The following is a 25,352-nucleotide window of genomic DNA, read 5'->3' as shown; positions in this document are numbered from 1 at the left end:
TAATAAAATCCTGCTTCAGAGTGCTCCGGACCTCAGACAACTCTGAATGTCTGAGTGGCCCAGCCCGAGCCCAGAGTTAACCCGATTGAACATCTCTGGAGAGATCTGAAAATGGCTGTGCACTGACACTTCCCATCCTACTTGATTGAGCTTGAGAGGTCCTGCAAAGAAGACTGGGAGAAACTGCCCGAAGATAGGTGTGCCGAGCTTGTAGCATCATAGTCAAAAAGATTTGATGCTGTAATTGGTGTCAAAGGTGCTTCAACAAAGTATTGAGCAAAGGCTGTGAATACTTATTTAAATGTGCTCTTTATTTTTAATAAATTTGCAAAGCTTCCAAACAAACTTCTTTCATGTTGTCATTGCAGAACTTTGGGGAAAATAATAAATTTCATCTAAAGTTGTAACATAACAAAATGTTGGAAAAAGTGAAGCACTGTATGTGGGGAAACGATTCAGTTCTAGCGGTTCATGGTCAGATCAAACAAGAACTCAAAGAAGAAGCCACATCATTGGAGCACTTATGGAAAAGATTTTACTAAAATCTCATATGACCCCCTGCAAATCAGTGTACAAAGGAGAAACCATTGAGCTGAAACTACTGTAGAGACGTGTTCATCTACTGAATGTTATACACCTTATATTCGTCTCTACATCTCTGTAAATGAATGTATACAATTTCATATTGACAAGGTCAGAATATCTTAGTGTATTGAAGTAGTACACTGTCAATGACATCATGTTTTGTTAAACTAACCTTGTGTTTTTCCTTCATGTGATTGTGTTAGTTATATTTCCATTAGCAGCATTATTTCTTTGAAACAACCATAATCTCCCAGATCAAATAAAGATAAGTTTCAGAGTGAGTGAACAGTAGTGGCTGTTAAAGTAATGTTGTGATCTTGATTGTCGTTGGTTTTGACAAATGTCTATTTATGAATTTGCTCTGACTTTTTTTTTTTTTTAAAGGTTACATGGACTTAAAGGGAGAGTAACTGGTTCTGCAGAAGGGTTGTTATTTGAGCTCAACTGCCAAAGAAATGCATCCCTCCCTTCGGTACTCCCTCCGAAGCTAAGTCCCCAAAATTTCAAATCTGAGTTTTCTCCAGCGTTGATTCGCCTCTGGCCTTGCCTAGTCATGAGTCCGTTTGAATGTGATGGCGTAAAGAACTCTCTCCCACTGCCCTCCTCCCCTTATTATTCTTGTGCACAAGCTCTAATGCCACCTTCTGCTGATTGGCTGAAACAATGTTGTGTGTCCACACAACTTTTATTTTTTTCCCCATTTACAGAGCCAGGGCTGTGTAGGAAAAGCAGATTTTTCTTTCAGAGCAGACACAAAACGGAGAGCTAGCGAACCGTGAGGAAATATTTGCTGAATTTAACAAAAAGTGTATTTGATTACAATCATTTACTATCCCTTTAAAATCTTTGTACCTCAAGTAGTATTAGATCGTTCTCTATGAAGCTTCCTACACATCTTTGCAAGAAGCCAGGTTTTACATTTGAGAATAACTGGCATCACTTTTACTGTAGTCCTATTACATTTTAATGTGCCTTCTTTTTGCTGTTTTTATACACCACTTACGCGTTTGACAGAATGAAAGTCATGTTTTGCTGTCTTTGCTTTATAAATTACTTAAAACAATTGTCAAAATATCAAAATAGTTGCTGTTTAATGCCAATTAATTTTAAAGAATAGCATGGACACTCTTTATAAACTAGAAACGCAGTTCCAAAGTCTCACTATGTAACTACCATGTTAAAGATTTCCTGTAATAGGCTACTCCCACAGATAAAAAGTTTTTTAAGCTTTTAAGTACAAGTTAAAATTGCAGAGACACCTGAGAAGTCACACAGGTGACTTCTTGCAAAATGTGTGGAAGAGGTTTCAGTTCAGTGAAAAGATGTGTGCAGTTTTGCAATAGGTGCGTCTATTTTCATACATTACAGCATGTTTGAGCAGCACCATTTCTCAAAAACAATCAGTCTTGTATATCTTGGGAATCTTTTCAAAGTGAGTGAACACTAATCGTGTGATGTGGATGAGAGCATTTGCCCAATGTCATAAATGTTAACATTTCAAAATCAGTGTCTTGTGGTTTTTGTCGGTAGTTCTAGTGTGCACTCTCTTCAAAAGACTGACAGACTGATCTACTGTACCACCTTTCACAAGGCACAACAGTGTTCATTTGCCATTATACAACACAAGGTTGTATAACGAAATTACCTCAAAAACATTTGTATTACAGCTATAGTTAGACAGTACGGTACAACACCACTTCAGGAAGAGATTATTGGTGAGCCTTATTAATCTAACAACCTGTTTTAATCGCTTTAAAAGTTGTATTTTTATAAACACTTTAATTTATCATATAGATGTGTTGTTAAAGAAAATAGTGATGCAAAACTCTGTATAGCCTACATTGAAAGGATATTGTTTGAAGTATTTGAGGAGTGGCAGACCAGTGTGGTGGTTCCCATTTTTAAAAATGGGGACTGGTGGGTGCTCCAATTATCAGGGTTCATACTGCTCAGCCTCCAAGACAGTGTTTATTTCAGGGTGTTGGAAAGGAAACTCCGATCCAAGAGAAGCAATGTGGATTACATCCTGGCTGTGGGTACTAACCGAAAGAATGAGATTGCTGGTACAATCAGCCAAAATGAGTTTCTACCGTACTGTGGCATCCTTACAGACAGAGTAAGATGGGAACTCTGAGAACAGTCACTCCTCCATTGCGTCAAAAGGAGCCAGTTGAGGTTGTTCGGGCATATAATAATAATAATAATACTTGTGTTTGTAAAGCACCTTTCGTAAAAAAAAATGCATCTGACAGTGCTTTACAGTAAATTCCTCCTGAGCACCTTTGACTGGTAGTATTCCCCGGGATAGATCCGGAACATGCTGGGGGGATTATATGTCTCAGCTGGCCTAGGAACTAAATATTTGGTAGCAGTTAGTTTAGGTGAAGTTTTATTTTTTTACCTAGTTCCCATACTAAATGATGGTTTAACAAGGCATCAGGTTTAATAAGCTAATTAATATCTTTTGTATGTAAACTCTTAATCGGAAGTAACTGTAGCTGTCAAATAAACGCAGTGTACAAAAAAGTACCAAATTATCCTGTGAAATGTAGTAAAGTATAATTATATGTAACACAAAATGAAAGTTATTAAACAAATATCTCAAAATTGATTTTTCTTTATTGGAAGTGTTTACATTTACATGCAGTCTTGGCCATCAGGACATTCAATGTTGTACAAGTACAGCACCACTGAATATAATGCCTGTTCAATATGAGGCAGCTCAACCGATCAAAACCCTACTTTACCTTAACCTCCAGCTGGTGGGCTGCAACATTAAAACACATCTGGTATTCTGACGTTATTAATAGAAGACATGAGATCAAACAACAGCATTTAATTACAGATGTTCGCTTTGGCACAATTAGTATAGTATGCACTACTAGCAGTTGGGTTTTTATTGCTTGTAGTTCACATAACACTCCAATCTAAACACCCCCTTATGCACTTGTATATTAATAAATACAGGCTACTTAGCCTAGCTATCTTTGCTGTCTACCAACAATGGCTGACCTAGTGTTGTAGTCAAGACCGCCCAAACCGAGACAAGACCAAGACTTTTAGGGGCTGAGAGCAGTCGAGACCAAGACCGAGGGAGGGCGAGACCGAGTCAAGACCAAGACCAGTTCCCTGCATTGCATGGCACGCAATAAAATGTGGAACGAGATCATAGGTAAGTCTGAAAGTTCCACATTCCCATTAAAACACCCACATACAAACACTAAGAGCTGAAATCAACGTAAGCATCGCAGGGACGGGTGACAGTCATTCATTAGGGTTATTGGTTGCATTTGAAGCAATATGTTTTACTTCCAATTGAAGTTAGGATGTGAACAAATCAGACTATGCAAAAGCAGTTTATTGATATTACCAAAGTTATGGTCTTGACTGGTCTTGAAATAAAATCCCAAGTCCTCAATGTCCGAGACCGAGACAAGACCGAGCACAAATGCGGTCGAGACCGAGACAAGACCAAGACCATCAATATGTGATCTTAAGACCGTTCTGATTACTACAACACTAGGCTAACCTACCATTTATGAGTGCTGGAATCTTGTTCTTTTGACGTCCTTACTCTACCGACAGCGATTTATTGCTTTTTCACTTTATTCTGACCAATGTACCTATTGTCACTCGCTTTGGACAAAAGCGTCTGACAATGCTTAATGCCTTCAGTGTAAATTTAAATTAAATCCATCTATTTGGGAACATCAGTCTGAACAACTGGAAATGAAAATATATGTATTCATTGTTAACAAAATTATTTGAGAACATCATATTGTACAACAGGAAAAATTTTTGATTGTGTCTCACCAGAGAAAGGGTTTCTCAGTTAATAAGACAGCTTCCAATACTTGTCCATGATTTATTTATTTATTTTTTTTTCAGAAACCTTATCAATATCATACCAATAAGAGCAATCAGACGCCAAATAGTAGTAAACAGTAGCAATAAAGATTAGTAAAAGTGATCAGAATTCATTAAAATTAAGTCAGTAATACAGTAACTATAAAATAAAAAGGAAAAACTGGACGAAACTCTGATAGTGAGAATGAATGACTGTACTATTTATGATGGAAATAGTTAACTGTTCTTCACAGAAAAAAGACATAATGAAATCATCAACATAACTGTCAAATCAGCTGAAGTACCTTGATGTGAGCAGTTAAAGCTATTCTTAATGAAGATACACAATTATCTCAGACATGGTGTTAATTCTAGCAATAAAAACTCAAGTGCTAGTAGTGCATACTGTAATTAGAGCCTAAAGGAAAATCTGTAATGAAATGCTGTAGTTATAGTTATATTTTGTTCAGTGTCAAGTTTTAACTTGCAAGAGGTATTTTAATGTTCAAGTACGATTTGATACCGTGTGGTAGTTTGATCAGTGTAACTACCTCATACTGAACAAGCATATCTGCAGTGTTATAATGTAACTACATTTATTCTTTTACTACTTTTATTAAGTAGTGTACTTAACATTAATTGTCCTCAGATGGCCATGTACACTCCACACAGATATAAATCAAATCAATCAATAAATTTCACGAATGTTTATTTTGATTAGTTTCACTTTTATGTTACATATAATTCTACTTTACTATATTTGAGAGGAAATCATAAAATTATATGAAATCAAACTATAACTTATACTCTCTGAACAGAGCGATTCTTTACTATGACTACAGCATTTCAGTGAAGACGTTCCTTTAGGCACTAATCATAGTATGCACTACAAGCACTGGGGTTTTTATTGCTTGAAGTTAACATGTTCCTCAGATCCATCGAGTTGGGAAAATTGGTCTGAATAACTGGCATGTAAAAAAATATTTTTAATTGACCATGTAGTATTTCATCTGTGACGGTGGCTCAGGAGGTAGAGCAGGTTGGCCGTTAATCGGAAGGTTGGCAGTTCAATCCTGGCTCCCAGTCAAAGTGTCCTTGTGCAAGATACTGAACCCTGAATTGCGGCTGTTCCGCGAGTGTATGAATGTGTGTGAATGTTAGTTTCTGTTTGAGCACTTAGGCTCAGTGAATGGATGGTGGATGTAGTGTAAAAAGAAAAAGTGCTTTGAGTGGTTGAAAAGACTAGAAAGGCGCTATACAAATATGGAGCATTACATATACAGTTTTCCAAAACTGTGTTACAAAATACATAAAAGCATGAAATCAAATTACATGCTGCAGACAAAAAAGAAAATACTCTAGTTGACAGGATGACAACAAAGGTTACACAGCACCACTAGAGAGAGGGTTTCTCTCTCTAGTAAGAATTTCAACAAATATATAATTATATAATATAACAAAAAATGCTTCTAAATAAATTGCTTGCCTAGCTTTAAACCTTTAAAAAAGTGGATTTAGTACGCTTAATAGAGACATTTACCTTTCATTCAGGTTTATAAATCTTCACAGAAGTTACAGCTCTATGGTTTCTCTTGTGTACATTGATCCTCAGGTGTTTTGTCAAGAATGTATTTTATGTATGTCTTTTCCCAAAAGTGCTATTATTATGTGCCTCCTCACTTCTGCAAGTTTGTGTGTGCTTTGACCACAAACCACTAGAAATGAATCTCCATATTTTGCAAATACAGGGCTACTAGGCTGTATGCAATCTCATATGCCTTTTTAATACTGATATGTCACACAATCTTTCCCCACAGATCTTGCAAAGGTACATCTTCTCACCAGTGTGGGTTCTTCTCACGTGGACTGTCATGTTACCACTGAGTGAAACCTCTCCCACGTGTATTTAACATGCGAGGTCCCTATTGGAAATAAAGAAAACATTATTGTCTTTTTTCTTTTTTCTGCATATGAAACACAATTTTGGGGGCCTAAACATGCTCAAAAACTCACCAAACTTTGCACACACATCCGGCAGGTCGAACATTTTTGTATTTTATGGGTCTCGAACATAGATGTGGCAAAATGGCTCGGTAGCGCCCCCTACAGAGCAGCTCCCAGCCAAAGTTTCACCTAAATTTTTGTGGTACATGTATCATGTCCAGACGTACAAAAAATGAGTCCGATCAACTGCAAATTTTCACTGTGTGGTCTAAATCCATTGACGATTAAAAGTTGTACAAAAGCTGAGTTTTCGTCCAATAGTCTGCCCGTCGTGTACCGTCGAAAATCGACAATTCGCCACACAACAGGAAGTTGTTGTAACTTTAGCGTACATGCTCACATCTGTACCACATTTGACATGATAATACTCCCACCCTGAACACATCCATATTCCAACATTCACTCAAAGCCATAGCGCCACCTGTTGGCAATGGGAAATGTCACGTTTTTCTTTATGATGGACTACTCCTAGCCAGGGTGCTCATATCAACTTCGAAACTGTTCCAGAAAACCCTTAACGCATTGATGAAGCCATATTGTAAATTTTGTGAGTTTTCGGTTAATGGAGGCCAAGTTCCATGCTTCACCATCGCACAGGAAGTTGTTGTAATAGTACTTTATCTCAGATCTGTACCAAATTTTACACATTTGATAAGAGTCCTACCCTGAACACATCTACATGCAAATATCCACCCATAGTCATACCGCCACCTGCTGGCAACAGGAAGTGACCTTCAACAAAGCTGCCCCCCCCCGTCACATATTACCAACATGTGACTGCTTTTATGCTGTAATGAACCACTTCTTGCAAGTTGGCTACATCTACTTCAAAACTGTCTCAACAAACCCTTAATGTTTTTATCGCTGGACAACTACCAAGTGTTCACACGCAACGTGATAATGCAAATAAACACAACACATGACTACAGCTGTAAAAACCCAAAGTAAACATTTTGCTGTGAGTAAATAGCAATAAAAGGATCAAACTGATGCTGAAATAACTACAGTATGATGCAAATTTGTTAAACATATGAATTCATGCTTTGTCAGGTCTGTCAGCAAGACAGCAGAACAACAACCTCTAAAATGTTCTAAATGGAGTTTCGATCGATCAGGGCTATGCTATGCTAACTGGTTCACAGTAAAGTACAACGATAGCTGGAATAAAGTTACATACACATGTTTTCTGAACTCACCAGATAGTGCAACTTTCTTTTCTCCAAGAAATGTTCAGTTTTGTCTGTCAGTTTTTATATAAATATGACATACTAGTCCAACAAAACTCTGGGTGCCATGAACACTGGAATCGGATGTGCACAGAAGCTAGCTGCTGAGAAGCTCAAGTGAAGATAAATCAACATAATCCCAAAAACTAAAGTAAAAAGCTAATTTAATAAAAGTAGTTTACTCCGAGCTCCTTCCTCGAGTAAGCGGTGTAGTTGTCAGAGCAGGATCCAGTCCGACTACGGATGTTTATTTGTCCAAAAGCTGCAGTGCCGCTACTGGCTCATCTCCCCCAAGTTTAGCAGCTGTCCGCCAGCCAGCAGCATTTCATTCCCCCGCTCTGCCTGGTCCTCTCCGCACAACGCTCTGAATCCATCTTTGATGTCCGGATAATCTCTACGCTGATAGGCTATCGCAACTCAGCGTAATGCAACTTTCTTGCTGGAGTTGAAAATTTTCAACTCATGCAAAGGCCTTTGCATCGCCTTCGCACCGCCCAACAGGAAATCGTGGCTCCCATCTCATGCATCGCCCCCAACGCTCACTTCGATTTTGGTCTTATAGTTGTAGCGCCACCTACTGGCAACGGGAATAAAGCGCTGTGTGAAACTCATCATGAGATTTAAATAAAATTTTCACAATGTATTCCGCACTTTACATACTGGGACTTAACGTATAGTTACCAGGTACTGTCTAGCACCAACTAGGGCACACAGGAAGGGACGTTTCAGTCCTTCGTGCTGCGTTTAAAGAGTTAACAAACTCAGAAATACGTCGCCAGAGCTGCGCATGGCCGCAGCACTACTCAACGCACTTCCAAGCTTGCAGCTTTAATCTGATGTGTGTATTCAATTTGGACTTCTGCATAAAAGCCTATCCACAAGTGTGACATTTGAAAGAGTCTTTACTTGTGTGTGTACAATAGTTAAGTTTTGACCTGGTCGAATTGTTTACATTGTTATTGTGACTTTTGTGATGTCTTGCAGTATATAGTGTTGTGTGTGTTGGACAGAAGAGGACCCAAAAGCAATGCTCCGGTAAAACAGGTTTTATTGAGGGGAAAAAGGGAGTTGAGGGAGTGGTGGATGCCGGGGAAACACAGGCATGGGGGACCGAGCAGCAAGTAGGGCAGAGGGGGCCAAGGCAAGGGAGCCGAGGAACACCGGGGGGCCGAGTAGCAGGCGGGAACAAGGAGGCTGGGACGAGGGAACTGGGAGGCACGGGGGGCCGAGGGAGAGAGGAGGTGAGGGAGAACTGACCAGGGGGTTGGTGGAGGAGTATGGTGGCAGGCTGATTGTGAGCCACGAGGGGGAGCCGGGATGAGGTCCGAGGGAAGAGGTCAGGTTAGCGAGCCCAGCTGACACAACGGGAGAGGAAGATGAGTGAACCTGGGGAGAGACAGACAAGGTTAGTGACCAGGAGAACAGGGAACAGGGATGTTACAAGGTAAAAAGCCTGAGTCAAGTAGTGGCACCAGGTCAGGAGCAACAACAATCCAGCAGTGATTCTTTGGAGAACTGGGGTTGAAATACTGGCAGGGAGGGAGTTGATTGCTGGCAGGTGTGGCAGGCAGAGGAGGTGGCTGACGAGGTGCAGGTGTGGATCGTTAGCTGGGCTCAGGAGCAGAGACAGAGAGAGGGGGAACACAAGCAAGGGGAGCAGAGGAGACACAGACAGGCAGGCAGGCCAAAACACAAGGGAAAAACAGAATCAAAAGAAAAAAGGCGAAATAAACAGGACACTCACCGTCAGCCGGGCTGCCACCACAGCATATAGTTTCTCACCAGTGTGGGTTTTTATATGATAGACTTTTTTCCCACAAGTGTTGCAAAGGTACGGCGTCTCACCTGTGTGGTATCTCATATGGATTGTCAAGTGACCAGTAAGTCTGAAGCTCTCCTACATGTTTTTCAAGTATATCTTCTCACCTGTGTGGATTCCCACATGGTGTGTCAATGTTAACAGAAAAATGGAGGGTACTAGGATGAATTATGCCTGTCAACAATTTAGAAAGGCTGAACTTCTAGCACAAACATTGAAAAGTTTATAGTTATTATATATTCTGGACCACTCCTGAAAAAGGATCTGGGATTTGGCTTTTGCTTTCAAGTGAGCAGCAGTTTGCTTGTCTGTAGAATTCTCGATTACTAAAATCAGTGTGAGCTGCAGCCCTACGCAGTACCAACACAAACTACATTTTACTCATTAGCGTATCAGGACTTTTTCTTGCGTATCGGCACTTCTCACAAGCTGTTGGTACTCTTGCCTGCCCTCTCCATCAGCAGAGGCTGGGGGAGAAGATCAGGTTCTTTTTTTATCCAAGCGTGTGCATAAAATTGCTCATCCATATCACTTTTCGTGAACCGACCAATACACAAATCACAGCCTGGATGGGACGGGACATACAAAAAGGTTTATGTGGTACAGCAATCTTTAGAAATGTTGAACTCGTTCTGCATGAATGGTTCTGATTATTGAGACCATTCACAAGGATTTAATAAATGAGAACAACGTACCATAATGAAACTGCTGTACCTGTAATTAATATTAAACTAGTGGTAAGATATATAGGATACCATTATCGGAAATTATAATGAAGCCACGAATGTTTTAAAACTTTAACAAGACAATCAGTTCAATAGTTGAATCTTAATAAGCTGTTGAAATAGGCCTGCTATGAACAATCTGACATTATCCAAATAAACCTATATATATTTGTATCATATTAACATTAAACCTTTTATTTAATGTTGTATTAATATATGCAGTACACATTGCCTCCGTGCTACCATTATTTGAATCCCCCCCAGCTCCACCCACTGCGGGTGTCCGTCTGCCTTCTGGCCCCATTGTCTGTTTTGAAAACCAAAATATGGTCACCCTGCTATACATAGTTTTTCAATGAAATCACTTAATAATAAATAATTTTTTTACGTGCTTTTTTTTCAATAGGCTGTAACATCATTTAGAAATGAAGCACATACCTGTTTTCTCTGTTGCTTGGAACAGCCACTATTCTGCTTCTTATGTGAAGGAATCGGGTCAGGATGTAGCTGCATGCATGCTCCTAAGTCTCTCTCCGACTACAGTGACAACACTGCAACTACCGAAATTTAGTCCACTAACACCATAAAACAACCAGCTCCCAGCACAACACAGACTCCAACACAAATTCCAACATAAACTCCAGTAAAGATAAAAACCAACAACAAAGTTTTATGTGCTGAAGCCCATCAACATTAGAAGTCCTTGAGTCACAGAGAGACCTCCGCTTTGTTGCGGAACCAACAAAACCAACAGAGAGTTGGCTTTCATCCTACTGGACAAGGAAAATAATATTACTGCAAAGCAAGTGAAATATATTGTGGTATATACTGGTTGGCGTAGCCTGCGAGCTAAATAGTATAGTTGTATGGCTTTCCACATTACTTCACTTAGTGAAGTAGTATATAGATCTATTAGAAATAGTAATATAGATCACATTAGCTAGTGAAGTTCACTAGCTAATGTGATCTATATTACTATCCCGTGTACCACCAGTTTCATGTCAAAGTGTTGATTTTAGCCTGCAGGAAATGATGCAACGATACAAAAAAAAAGTGGAGCAGTTTGTTTACACTGCCCTATAGTGATGCACAGCAGAGGCAGCCAGCTATCATTAGCATGTATTCACCGCTTCTGTTTGCTTTGTAACGTTCAATTTAGATTTATTGTGGTTTTACTGATATACAGGTCAGATACACAGCTTCTCCACCGTCTTGGTCGCTGTGACTTACGTGACTCACATAATTTACAATAAACATCTGTGTTGTTGTCCTGCACTGTTATGTTGCACAGGACAACAACACAGTGGAAGGCCCATTCCCTACAGTCTTGTTATTTACTGCAGTGTGGCCACAAATAATAATCAGTCTGGCTCACTAACCATTTCGTTATCATCCACTAGCCTACATTTAGCTGTGCTCACGCTGCTGAGCCTCCGATGAAGTACATACAAATAACGCTGGTTACTGGGCATGGATTAGTTCAATCTTAAGCTGATGAAAATATTACTGTAATGGTGCAGTTGGAGTTTACCTGAGTATTTTCCAGGAGTATTGTGCCAATATGCCGGCTCGTTACACTGTATGAAAGGTAACATTATGGAGCCGGAAAGGAAGTCAGATTTAAACTGGCCCTGAGCCAGGAATGTGCAACAGTCGGAACATGTCCGTGTGAAAAAATAACAAAAGCATGTTTCCGTGTCTATTTAAATAACATTATGGACTAATGATTAATTTGACCGTTCATACAATAAATATATATTTTGCTAATAAAAGCCTACTTACGTTATTTTACAATAAAATCAATATAAGGACCCACACAGGAGAGAAGCTTGCAAGATCTGCAAATATGGTGGATAGCACTGTGTCCTCACAGCAAGAAGGTCGCGGGTTCAAACCCCGGTTGCCCCGGCCTTTCTTCATGTTCTCTCCGGGCGCTCTGACCCTAAATTGTCCTTAGACATGAGTGTGACTGGTTGTTTGTCTATGTGTGGCCCTGTGATGGATTGGTGACCTGTCCAGGGTGCTCCAGCCCCCGCGACCCTGTACGCAGGATAAGTGGTTGACGATGGATGGATGAACATTTTAAATAGGCCTATGTCATGAATTAAACTGTGGTATTTCTGCTTATATGATTTGAATATTTGTTTGACCACTGTTTATTTGCTGTTTGTGCAGAATCATTTCTTGAGAAGTAAAAAAAAAAAAACCTCTCTGTTAAAAATAGTAGAAAGGCATACCTCGCTTTGGTACGCCTATGTACAGTACACCCTTGCTGCTGTTTTTAAACACATAAAATGCCATCAGTTGAAAGCGGAACCAAAACCTCCCGCGATTCCACTGTCGGAACGTAACAGTGAGACATCCAGCGGAAGTAAACAACGCGGCCGCTTGTAGCGTTAGCTGCGTGCGTGTGTTGAATTAGCTGGAAGACGGTAGCCATTGTAGTCGTAGCACAGCTAAATATTTAATTTGCAACTAAGCAACAATGTCTTCGGTTGAGTATCTGAGAGAATTTGTTAACGAGCGACTAACTGCTGCTGATAAAGAAATATTAGGAGTTTTTAGAAAAACTCTGGTCCAGTACGAGGAAGAGATCGATCGTCAGCGCAGACTGCTGGATATCGCTTGGAAACCTGAACAGTTACACAGAAAAAAACGAAAACGAAGTAATGCTGATTATATTTTTAGGCCCAATGATGTCTATTTGCTTGCATTTATACAAATTGTAATTACACAATTGTAAACGTGTATGCAGCATTTTAATTCGTCACCACCTTACGTTACCCAGAAACATCTATTTTACAGCTGTAGTTACTTTGCAGGTTAAGATTAAAACAAATCGTATAATGAGCTTATAATACTATAATACAATGTATTGTCCTCCAACAGTGGAAGAGTTGTGTAAACCTTTTGCTCGCATTTTTGTAGGTTATCTTTATCATCACAGTAGTATCATGTTCCTTTTGTTCTCTGTCCCTCCAGAGCTCCCACAGCAACATGTCTGTAAGGAAGAGGAGGTTCTCGCTGACCAGCAGCTCTGTGTTCAGGAGAGGAACTCCAGTCTGGACCAGGAGGACCCAGAGCCTCCACAGATTAAAGAGGAACAGGAGGAACTCTGCAGCAGTCAGGAGGGAGAGCAGCTCGTACTGAAGCAGGAGACTGATGTCTTTATGTGGATTCCTGCTTATGAGGAAAGTGACGACAGTGAGCCAGAACCAAACAGAGACCACCAGCTCCTCTCTCACAGCTCTCATGTAGCTGAGAGACAAGATCAGAAACCAGAACCAAAGAAAAGACATCACAAAAACAGAAGTCACAGTAACAATGTATACAACTCTATCAGGTCAGAGATTCACCAAAATCGTCACACAGGTGAAAATTCTTTAAATTGTGATACATGTGGAAGAGCTTTTAAGTTTAAGTCAGAATTGCAGAGACATATGAGAACCCACACAGGTGAGAAGCCGTATTCATGCACAACATGTGGGAAAGATTTTAGATATGGCTCTGCCCTCAAAGTCCACTTGAGAACCCACACAGGTGAGAACCCATATTCATGCAAAACATGTGGGAAAGATTTCAGAGCTAGCATTGTCCTGAAACGTCACATGAGAACACACACAGATGAGAAGCCTTACCTTTGCAAGACCTGCGGTACAAGATTCCGTCAATTATCAACCTTGTCAAATCATATGAGAATCCACACAGGTGAGATGCCATATTCTTGCGAGACATGTGGGGAAAAATTCAGAGTTAACTCTCACTTGAAACGTCACATCACGACCCACACAAAGGAGAGGCCTTACCTTTGCAAGACATGCGGAAGATCATCCTATAACATGTCAGAATTGAAAAGGCATATGAGAATCCACACAGGTGAGAAGCCATATTCTTGCGAGACATGTGGCAAAGATTTCAGAGTTAGTAGTGACTTGATAATTCACATGAGAAGAGCCCACACAGGTGAGAAGCCTTACCTTTGCAACACCTGTGGAAAAACATTCTATGTCATGTCGTCCTTGAAAAGGCATATGAGAATGCACACAGGTGAGAAGCCTTACCTTTGCAAGACCTGTGGAAAAACGTCTTGTGACATATCGTCATTGAAAAGGCATATGAGAATTCACACAGGTGAGAAGCCGTATACTTGCACAACATGTGGGAAAGCTTTCAGACAAAGTGGTCAGTTGACAGTCCACATGAAAAGAGTCCACAGTGGTGAGAAGAAGTGAAAAATAGCATTGGTATCCAACTGTCCCTCCTCCATTTAGTCTCTTTGGACTGATTACATATGTTGCTATATATGTTCATAAATTATGTTATATATTATACTATACTTATCATCTTTTGTAATATCTGGTCTTTAAGAACATTGTCTGGTACCAGAAATTAAGAGCATGTGGTTGTTGTTTGCAGGAAATATACAGTATCTCAGAAAAAGGACATGATGTTGAACTGTTGAATTGTGTCTAGCAATAATTTTGATCCAAAAGTATGTTTTCACCTACTGAATGAAATACACTTTTACAATAGCTACATCTCTGTAGCTGTATGTATACAATTTCCTATTGACAAGAGGTCACGATATATTAGTATAAAGAAGTTTATAATGAAAGGAGTTTGTTCCAAACTGACTGTTTTTCTTTAAATACATTCTTACTAATATTTTTTACAACTTTTACTCGTTACCTCACTCATTAGCGGATTGTAATCTATCTGATGTTGAAGTAGGGCTGGGCAATATGGCCCAAAATGTTATCTGTATAAAAAAATTAATATCATTCGATATTGATAATTATCACGATAAATGTCAAATCATTATTTCTTTAAAGTTTAAAGGCTGAATTTTGCTCCTGAGTGAGTGTTGAAGAAACCTGACTGTAAATAGTCAGAACATGAAAAACACTTGCCAATCACTTAACAAATTTGAGGAACAACATTCAAAACAATTATGACATTTTTTTTTCAACAAATAACATGAGTAAAATTAAGTGAAAGTCTCTTTTCCTCAACAAAATAAATATATTCATAGAAAAATTAAGTGCTAAATTGTTCTTAATTCAATTAAGTCAAACATTTATTGAATGTTTATTGGACATTTGTTATATTATTATTGAACAATATTATATTGTGATAATTATCATTATTTTGTTGCCCAGCCCTATGTTGAAGCTGAGAAACACTCATCTAGTTTTTTTCTTTTTTGTCAGCAGCATGTCATTTAATTTTATTTTTTGGTGTACTTTGTAGTTTTATCAACTTGATGTAATTGTTGTTTAGGGTTTTAGAGGTGACACACAAACACAAATTGGAGATGCTGACTACACAGTTCTGTTAACAAAAATATATTTTTAAATTTTCAGTTATTTAGACTGATATTCCCAATTTGACGTGTTGGAGGTTTATGTAAACTACAAGCAATAAAAACTCAAGTGCTGGTAGTGCATACTATAATTAGTGCCTAAAGGAACGTCTGCAATGAAATGCCGTGGTTAAAGATATTTTTAGAGTGTCAAGTTACAACATGCAAGAGGTATTTTAATGTTGCAACTCACCAGCTGGAAGTTTACATTTAAGTATGATTTGAAGCAACATTTATTAGTGAAGATATTGCATTTAGAGAGGTGAGTTTAGAAAATGAGCAAGGATATGTAACAGTAGAGATATGGACAAGTGAGGGAAAACTTTTCAATCCTTAAAGGAAACTAGATTTGAGTATGTTTACACAAATTAAGGAGCTGAATGTTCATATGGCAATAAGGAAAAAGGACAGATGTAAATGGGGCTCAATAGACTTAAATTAAGATATGGACGAGATTGTATGTCACATTTTAATCAGCAATCTGTAGTTGTCAAGTAAATGTAGTAGCCTAAAAAGGACAATATTTGCCTCTGAAATGTAGTGAAGTACAAGTATATGTAACAGTATATGTACAATAAAATGAAAATAAAGAACAAATCCATCAAAACCTGATTCATTTTATTGTAAGTGTTCAAGATTTCTAATTTGTGTGGAGTTTACATGCAGTCTTAGCCATATGAGGACAGTCAATGTTGTACAATATTGAAGTAAATGTTGTTACATTCCACCACTGAATATACTTGTTTAATATGACACACTTCCACTGATCAAACTATAAAATAATATGAAATCAAACTTTAACTTAAACTCATTGAACAGAACTATTCTTTACTATGACTACAGCAATTAAGTGCAGACATTTCTTTTGGCACTAATCATAGTATACAGTATTATCACGTGGGTTTAAAGTTGGGAAAATTGGTCTGAATAACTCGCATGTTTAAAAATGATTCTTAATTGACAGCATCATGTAGTACATCATCTACAATTTGTAAGTGTGTGTCACCTCTAAAGCCCCCCCCAAACAAAAAGTTAAACCAATCACAAAATGCATAAAAGCAAGAAATTAGCCAAATTACATGCTGCAGACAAAAAGAAAACAAAAAGTTTACCCAGCACCACTAAAGAAAGAGTTTCTGTAAAGGGAACTTTAATGAATATAATGCTTCTAAAAAATTGCCTACACTAGCTTTAATATTTTAAAAAAGTCCATAATTTAGAAATAATACTGCTCATGACAATGGGGCCCTTAGGGATTTTAACACAATGTTACTAACACCCTTGAATAGGCCTGATAAAGAAAGACTAACCTTCCAGTTTTCCTCTGGTCAAATTTGACCCCTTTGTAAAATGTTTTTATAATGAAAATATGGTTGTCTTTCAGCTAATTGCACCATAATAACATGGATGGTTCCATGCTATGCTCTTAGCAAATAAACAAAATTATCACTACTTGAATTGTGGGTATTTTGTTCAAATTTATTTTTAAACATTTTTTAAACAGTTGTGGTCAATTTTTACCCAGTTGTGGGTCAATGGGCAACACTAATGTGTTTTCCAGCAGATGAACGCACACACACACAAAACTTCAAAGTTACAGTACATCTTGGTCACACCTTTGCTTTGCCTTTTATAACAACAACGAAAGTTTATAAAGTCTGATTTGTAAAGTCTGAGGAGTTAGAACAGGTCTGCAGGCATACTTGGGTCTGTTGATTCTCGCTCAAGTAAACCGATTTGATAAAGAAGCCACGACTACATTGCCCCTAAAGATGTTCCATATCATCCTAAAGGTAATTTGATTTGATTATCTGGATACAAGACCAGCAAGTCATGCACATGACAAACCTTTTGTCGTTAGGACATTTCTGAGTCTGATTCTGCTAAAAATAAGAAAATGGTTTCAAAATAGTACCATGACTAAACTTTGTATATACCATATACCAGTCTCTGGTAGTCAATCAGCATATATTCCTTTGATCTTAACTATAGTCAAAATAATAAATAATTAAAATTGTCCTTTCCTTTTTTTTTAACTCAATAAGTAGGTATAATTTCATATAAATAAGGTTTATTGACCATGAATTCCAAGAAGTGTAAAACTAGTGGTAATGAGTTAGAATGAAATTGGCTAAGAAGGTCATCACGTGACACAGCAAGTGCCTGCGTTGATGTTAACCTACTGTGTGATTGTTTTATGCTATACAATACTTTTGTTTTATTGATCAATGTTGCATTTCAATCTGTATTTCTTTATAAGTGTTGTAGGGTAATTACACAATTGTTTTAATATTGATTATGTGGAGGAGGAGCGAGACAGAATATATCAATTAATGTCATACAGAGTTTGATAAGTTTGCTCCCTGATACCGGCTCAGATACACATGTATTTGTATTTGAAATTTTCACTAGACTTGAGTTGATTTAAACTGTACTGGAGTCAGCGTCTCATTGACGATAATAACATTGCATCAAAAGGGCCACAATTCACCTATTGTAAAATTCATGGTGTGAGAGAGAGGGTCCATTAGGCCGCTGGTCCGGTCTGAGGGTTTTCCACAGTCTGATATGGATTCCCGCCATCCATAGAATGTCATATGCTTATTCAACTTAAAAAAATAAGAGCAATCACCATTTCTTAATGGGTTTGAGCTTTCCAATCCAACATGTTTTTCACAGAGCATTTTTGATGTCCGTTGCTTACCTCCGCTGGATGTGACACAGTTAAGATGGTTGGCGGGAGCAACCTGCAAGGAGAGTTGGGAGATGTAGTGTTGTCCCATCTTCCTCCATTTCAGTGATCACGCTTTCATCAATAGCCTACCCCTAACACTGCTAGTGCAATAACTAACAAAACTATAGTACTGTAAGACATTATTTATTATTATTTTCATGAACCATATCAACATCATACTAATAAGAGCAATCAGAATAACAGGCAAATCATAGTAAAAAATAATAAAGATTAATAAAAGTGATCAGAATGTATTACAATAAGTATACAATAGAAAATTAAGAAAGATTTTATAAAGATTTAGGGATGAATATAAAAGCAAGTTCTTACTGACAAAAAAGCACATTTTGGAGGAAGGGATGCACAGCGGTCTGACGTCTGGGGCATGAACAGAAGAATGGAGGGGATTAGAAGGAATTATGAGATACCAGTGTTGAACAGGGGTTACAGAATCACTGTCAACAATTTAGAAAAGGCCGAACTTCTACCACAAACATTTCATATTTCATAGTTCATATATTCTTACAAAGGAGGCTAAGCAGTGTAAAAACAGAATCTTAATGGAGAATCCCAAAATAGGTCAGGAGATCTGTTCGACTTGCCTTTCAGTATCTTTGAGCTAAGAAGACCAATTACTAGCGCTCGCCAGATCACTCCTGGGAAAGATGGTGTATGTTATAAAATGTTGGCATACATGCCATATTATACACTGGGCATAATGTTAAGACTGTTAAATAGATTTTGAGATTCTGGTCAACTTCCTTAAGTCTGGAAACAATAATTAGACCCATTCCAAAACCAGGAAAATACACCTCAGATCCTTCTAGCTATTGCCCGCAGTTAATCAACATAATGATAAATGACATTTTCTCTCAGGTTGAGCAAAGTGTAGGGAAATCTGTGCATGCAAATTTTAACAACGTTGTTGAGGGTTTATGAAATTGCATAGTTACCAGTTACATTTGTTTCTAATCAAAAGCCATTGGCACATACTCTGTTTATATCTGAGAAAACGTCTAAAATTCTAACAATCATCTCTTTTTCTGTCTTTGTTACAGATTGTTGTTTGATAGCTCACCATAGGGCGCTTTGTATAACTATGACTAGAGTGCTTTCTGTGGGCCAACTTGCACCAGTGAGTCTTTCAACATCGGGTCTAATTATATGTCTACTGCTGATATCAACTGTACATCTTTACAGCACAATCGTTATGAGCATTGAGGCCTGAAAGCTTGGAGGACGCCCCTCACCGGATGTCTATAGGCTAATATGCCATTCACATTGGAAAAGACATGTACCTTTGGTGTGGGAGACCTGGGTACGATTCCCACTGTGACATCACCAATGTCTCCCTGAGCAATTTGACTTTTCATACTTTAAATATATATTTTGCTTCTGTTATTTTACAGTAAATTCCACATGAAGACCCACACAAGAGAGAAGCAGTCACTTTGTAAGATCTGCAAACATGTATGTAAAGAACAACATGATACGTCATGAATTAAACTGGAATTTCTGCTTGAATTATCTGAATAGTTCTTTCACTGCTGTTTATTTGTTGTTTGTGCAAAATCATTACTTGAGAAGTAACAAAAAATCAGTTAAAATAGTAGAAAAGAGTACCAAAGCCAGGTAGATGTACAGTACTTGCTGCTTTTATTGAACACATAAAATGGCATCAGCTTCTGCACTGTCAGAGCAACAGTGAGACATCCAGCAGAAGTAAACAAAATATAGACAACCAAAATCTAGCTTTAACCAAGTCTCATGAGTAGATCTGAACAGAGTGGCCTTTTATTGTGACCAGCCTAAGGCACACCTGTGCAATACCCATGCTGTCTGATCAGCATCTTGATATGCCACACCTGAGAGGTGGATGGATCTCAGCAAAGGAGAAGTGCTCACTAACACAGATTTGGAACAATATTTGAGAGAAATAGGCCCTTTTGTGTACATAGAGTAAGTCTTAGATCTTTGAGTTCAGCTCATGATGAATGGGGGCAAAAACAAAAGTGTTGCGTTTATAATTTTGTTCAATGTAGCTACACATATAGAGTTGGTGAATGGGATGTTATAGATACATATTCATACAATATTTGTTAATGCAATGGAGTACAAGTGGTTAAGGGTAGTAGCAAGAAGAGTTATGAAAGATACAAAGAGAAATAGTTGGAGGAAGATATTTTGTATGCTAAGCCCTGAGACTCCAGTAAGGCATATGTGGTCAGCTATACGTAGAATGTCAGGGGTATATGAAAGAGTTGAAGGATGCAGTTATGTCTGGGGCAAATACGACCCCGGGGAGAGATTGTCTTATGAGTTATTTAAACATCTGGATGATATTGTACTTGATGAAGCCTTAGCTTTATTTAATACTGTGTGGGCAGAGGGTTATTTGCCCAAGGAATGGAAACATGCAGTTGTGGTCCTTTTCTTGAACCAAGGCAAAGAAGCATCTGACCCTAGTTCAGATTGTCCTATAACGCTCACGGCAGTTCTTTGTAAAGTTGTGACTAGTGTGTTTTATAGAAACCAAAGGACTCTTTGTTGATCATCTGGAAAAGAGGGCATGACGTAGAGTTTAAAAAAAAACAAAACAGATTCCAAGAGTGTTAGTGTCTGTACAGTAGTGGGGGAATACATGGGGATTCGTAATTTCTGCCTCTAAGACTTAATATATTGTATTTGTTTTTAAAAAGAACGTTACCTAATACAGGGCTGTAAATTTATGGGTCTCTACTGGAGAAGGTGAAGGTGTTAAAGAGGTGGTATTATGCTAATTTTCAGGTTCATAATCTTATTTAGGGGTTGTACCAGAACAGGTTGACATTTTTTGTTGTCCTGCACATTGCTGCAGCTCCTCTTTTCACCCTGTGTGTAGAACGCTTCGTTTTAGCTATGGAGTAATACATCTTGTCTCTAAATGATCTTTGTTGGGAGTTGCACATGCGCGGTTCCTAGTTAAGGACTACTAGCCAATCAGAAGCAGAGATGGGCGGGCCAATGAGAAGCTCGTAAGCAGCTTCGGTTCAGCTGTATATGTTGCCGACCAGCTTGGCAACATGGACTGGAGCAAGAGTTTCAGAGACTATGCTAATAAGCATATCAATTATCGGTGTAGCTATTATGTTCTTTATAACAAACCATTAACTTGTCTTATAGATTTCTTACAGACAAATATACATATTTATGTATATATAAATATATTTATGTATATATAAATATATTTATTTATATTTGTATTTATATTCATATTTATTCAAAACACATTATCTTTATCTTATTCAGTCTTATTTCAATCCTGGCATTGGCTCCTCCAAGAGGCAGAACTTCGTAATGGCTCACTCCAGCGTGCTTGTCTTCATCTTGACACGGATGTTTCGGACTGGTCCTTTTGAGTCAGGCATGATCTGCAAATTTTTTCCTATTATGCAATAATTGGATCAGAGGAATCCACAATAAGGACAACATCTCAGAGGTCAAGCCAAAGCCAAATAAGTCAAAGAAAATAAAGTGTGAGTGCGAGAGATTACCACTTTTTAAGATGGCTGTGTGGCCATGGCTGTGACCATCAAAAGGTAGTTTACAATATTAGTGTTGAGTTTTATGAGTCAACTGGTGGGAAACCATCATCCACAAACCATTTCACATGTATGATACAGCGATCATCTGTACAGGATTGCACAGGTGATGTGATATTTTCATCTGGGAGGCCTGGTGGCTGCCAGTCGTCTGGAACAAGGGATGGTGTTTCCTCTGCACACTCTGTCACGGCTTGGGGAGTTCGAAGGACTTTCTTAGTAATCCACGATTTTACCCTCTCTTGAGCCTGTTTTTTTCCTTTACCTGTTTTCTTAAGTCGTGCACCTCTACGATCTTTTGATTTAATAACTTGATGTAGCTTGACTTGGTGTGGTCTAAATGCTCAATATTATTCTGAAGCCGCTGCTGCACATTTTTCATTGTCCTGGAGTCATTCTGCTGGCTCCTCCAACAACAGTCCAACTTGTTCCTGAGACAATTTCACGTTGATACGTAGACTCAGTTTCTTGATCCATCCCTACTTGCACATCATTGTCTATGGAGCGTTTTTTGAGATTGATGATTCTTCTTTTTAATTTCTGGGGCTCAGTGATCACAGACATGCACGACAGTAAATCAGCCTTAAAACGCTGCTGATGTTTCCAGGTTGCTGACCTCAGCCCTCAGCTTATTGAGGTTTGGCTCACTGGCCTTCACTTTATATTTTAAATGGTTGACAGTTTCCATCAGGTTGGCAATCTCTTGGTGGGCCTTATTTAGCTCTTCTGTTGTTGTTTGAAGCTGGGCCTCTTTTTTTTTTTTATCGTCTGGTAGTTGTTCTTAATTCCATTATACTTCACAAGTAAAATAGCATTGGTGTCTTGTTCTCTGGACCAACACTCTTGTACTTCACATTTGTGCTTTTTTAAGGCAACTATCTCCACATTTTTGTTTCCAATGACTTTGTTTTTTGCTTTTACAGTGTTCTCTAATGCCAACACCTTTGGAGTTAGATCTTTATATTTCAGCTCTGTAATCCTCCTTTTTAACGCCTCTACCTTCAATTCGAGGCTTTTGCGTTGGCGAACATTTTGACATCTTGTTTCTTCCTTTCTTATTTCTTCTTCTTCATAATGTCTTCTTTGTTCTTCTTCTTTTTCTGATAATATGTTTTGTAAGTTCTTCACTACCATTTTGTGCTTCTCCTCCATCTCATGGTACTGGGTATTTATTTTTTTCACCTTACGCTGATGTACCTGTTCTAGTTCTTTAAAACGAGTGTCTGTTTCTTCTCACTCTTGCTGCAGCCTGTGCTCAAAGCCAGCTTGCATGATTGTTTTATTTTGTTCATGCTCGTGTTTAAGTTCTGCCAATGTTTTCTCATAGTCTTCCTTGTTATTATGTAGCTGCAACTCGAGTCTTGCCTGAATTGCTTTACTTTTATTCTCCTTGATCTGAAAAGATTCTTCCAAGGCAGCCTTTTCCAGGACAAGTTTCTCAATGTTATCAGCACTGGTCTTTAAAGCCCTTCCAGCCAGTTTTAACTGCCGTTTTTGGTGAACGTTCTTTCTCAAACAGAGAATGGGGGTGTGGTTAATAGTCGGATGTAATACATTACTATGACAACCAAAAACTGACCGGCTGGAGTCTTCGATAACAATATGCTGTGTTAACATCACTACACCATAAAGTTTAGTAATGTTACACTTTACTGTCGGGCAGGAGTAGCTATTGCTTACCCATATTAAAAACTAATGTGCACGTATCAGCTGTTATCAATCATACAGTCGATGGTTCTGTCACACACTGCACACAATAACTCCCACTACTTGTTATGGTGCGCTTACTTTACCGCGGGGGTGGGTGGGTGCCTCCACCGATGCATTGGTAAAACGGCCGTCAGTAAAATGCATGTTATATATGACTGTATATAAGACGGTTGCAGGTGAAAGTGCGACGTATTTTCTGCCATCTGTCCTCCAACACCGCACGCACAAATGCCATGATAAAAATGAACAGCACACTAAACCAAGAGGAGGAAACTAAAAAATAAAATGAAGACCCTCTGTTAGCTAACTTTCTGCAATAACTATGCTAGCTAACTACACCTGGCAAACTACAACTTAGTTAAATTAGCTCACTAAACTAGAAAGGCAAACCAGCAATCAGACACAGAGAGACATACCTACTGTGAGTTCTAAGTAAATGACATGATAAATTTGTTAGCTAGCTCACAACGATGTTTATCGGTTTGACGCTCTGACTTAACGAGGCGTGACAGCTTTTTTAACGAGCCGTGACTGTGCGCCTGCGCAAGCTTGGAGAATGACGTATGACTTATGGAATTACTATGGTCATACGTCACAACCATAGGTCACAACCCCACTTTAACAACTAAGCAATTTTTGCAACTTTGAGCACAGAATTAAGCTATTTGTCAAAAAATATTTGGCAAACTGTGTGGGTAATCAACATTGTAAGGAAATGACTGAAAATATGAAATATCATAGAAATGTCAAAATACACTGGAAGAGGGCTTTAATTGGTTTATTAGTTGTCTCTCCCTCTCTTTTATAGCTGCCACCTCTAGTGGGAGAGCCTGGATTGTGTCTTCCCAAATCTGGACATTTTTGCTGTGTTTAATACAGTCCCTTGACCAGAATTCTCTTTCATTCATATACTTTTTGTGTAGCCTGGAGAGCTTCCACTGCAGGTATGTTGGTGAGTCTTCTTTCATAGTTGCACTTGACAAATTCTGTGTTGAATTCACTTTAAATATGTTAGACATTTCTGGAAACAAGAAAGCTAGTTCTGTACTGACATTTATGCTTGTATTCAACCTTTTTCTGCCCTTTTTACTATTTAAAATATTATGGTGATATTATGGTGTTTTCTAATGTTTTTTTCCCCAATGTAAGTCAGTAGAGCAGTCAGGGTCAGTTAACAGGTGGAAGTACTCTGCCCTGTCCTTGACCCATTTGTTACCCCGAGAGAGACGAGCAGTAACATGGTGCGAGGGGGTTGAGGAAGACAGGACTGCATAGTACAGTGGAAATGCAGGTCCTTTTGAGGACCACAGTTCAGAGGCAGCATTAGGGCCATGAGAGACTGACATCGGAGTTTGGTTTACAAGTGAAGACGTACGCAGAGATAGATGGAAACTAAGTTAATTGTTTTGTGTTTCAGTGTCTCAGAGATGTTCCTTTTCACAGCCTGCACTAAAATTGTTATGAGTTGTATTTTTTCCCTGTGGGTTTCTGGTTTTTGCCATTATTTCCTTAGTCCTGTGCTTTCGTTCATGTTAGTGTTTTTCTGATCTGCGTACTTCTGTGTTTTATCATTATGGTCTGTGTCTTAGTCCTTAGTCTTACATCTCCATGTTTTAATATAATCTTGCCTCCTGTTTGGTTCCGTCTCTGTCCGTGCCCTGATTTTGCTGTCTTTTCATGTTTTGTGTTTTACTTTGGTAGATCTGTCCTTGTGTGTTCCTGTGAACTTTACTTCCTGTTTTATTTTGGTAATCTTCTGT

General features: G+C 38.5%; 1 protein-coding gene across 3 annotated transcripts; it reads left to right on the top strand.

The window, feature by feature from the left end:
* The first annotated feature begins 9,344 nt into the window (after positions 1–9,344).
* Positions 9,345–24,769, top strand: LOC123959627 (zinc finger protein 37 homolog). 3 transcript variants are annotated; one of them, XM_046033789.1, is made up of 5 exons: positions 12,595–12,871; positions 13,188–14,081; positions 19,711–19,754; positions 24,401–24,544; positions 24,742–24,769. In XM_046033789.1, exons 1-3 carry the CDS (start codon positions 12,691–12,693, stop codon positions 19,722–19,724), a joined length of 1,089 nt encoding a protein of 362 aa, XP_045889745.1. In that variant the 5' UTR covers positions 12,595–12,690; the 3' UTR covers positions 19,725–19,754; positions 24,401–24,544; positions 24,742–24,769. The 3 variants fall into 3 exon arrangements, with proteins under 3 accessions (XP_045889744.1, XP_045889745.1, XP_045889742.1); XM_046033788.1 differs by lacking the exons at positions 12,595–12,871; positions 19,711–19,754; positions 24,401–24,544; positions 24,742–24,769 and adding an exon at positions 9,345–9,541 and having other exon boundaries at positions 13,188–17,025; XM_046033786.1 differs by lacking the exons at positions 19,711–19,754; positions 24,401–24,544; positions 24,742–24,769 and having other exon boundaries at positions 13,188–17,025.
* The last annotated feature ends 583 nt before the right edge of the window (positions 24,770–25,352 follow it).

This window comes from Micropterus dolomieu, linkage group LG21 (assembly GCF_021292245.1).
Source record: "Micropterus dolomieu isolate WLL.071019.BEF.003 ecotype Adirondacks linkage group LG21, ASM2129224v1, whole genome shotgun sequence".
Lineage (NCBI taxonomy): Eukaryota > Metazoa > Chordata > Actinopteri > Centrarchiformes > Centrarchidae > Micropterus > Micropterus dolomieu.
This window is presented reverse-complemented; position numbering and strand designations above follow the sequence as displayed.

Excerpts from the sequence above, each read along its gene's own strand:
- LOC123959627 (XM_046033786.1), top strand. The coding sequence starts at position 12,691 with ATGTCTTCGGTTGAGTATCTGAGAGAATTTGTTAACGAGCGACTAACT. Across the intron at positions 12,872-13,187 it reads CAGAAAAAAACGAAAACGAA|AGCTCCCACAGCAACATGTC; the intron begins GTAATGCTGATT and ends CTGTCCCTCCAG.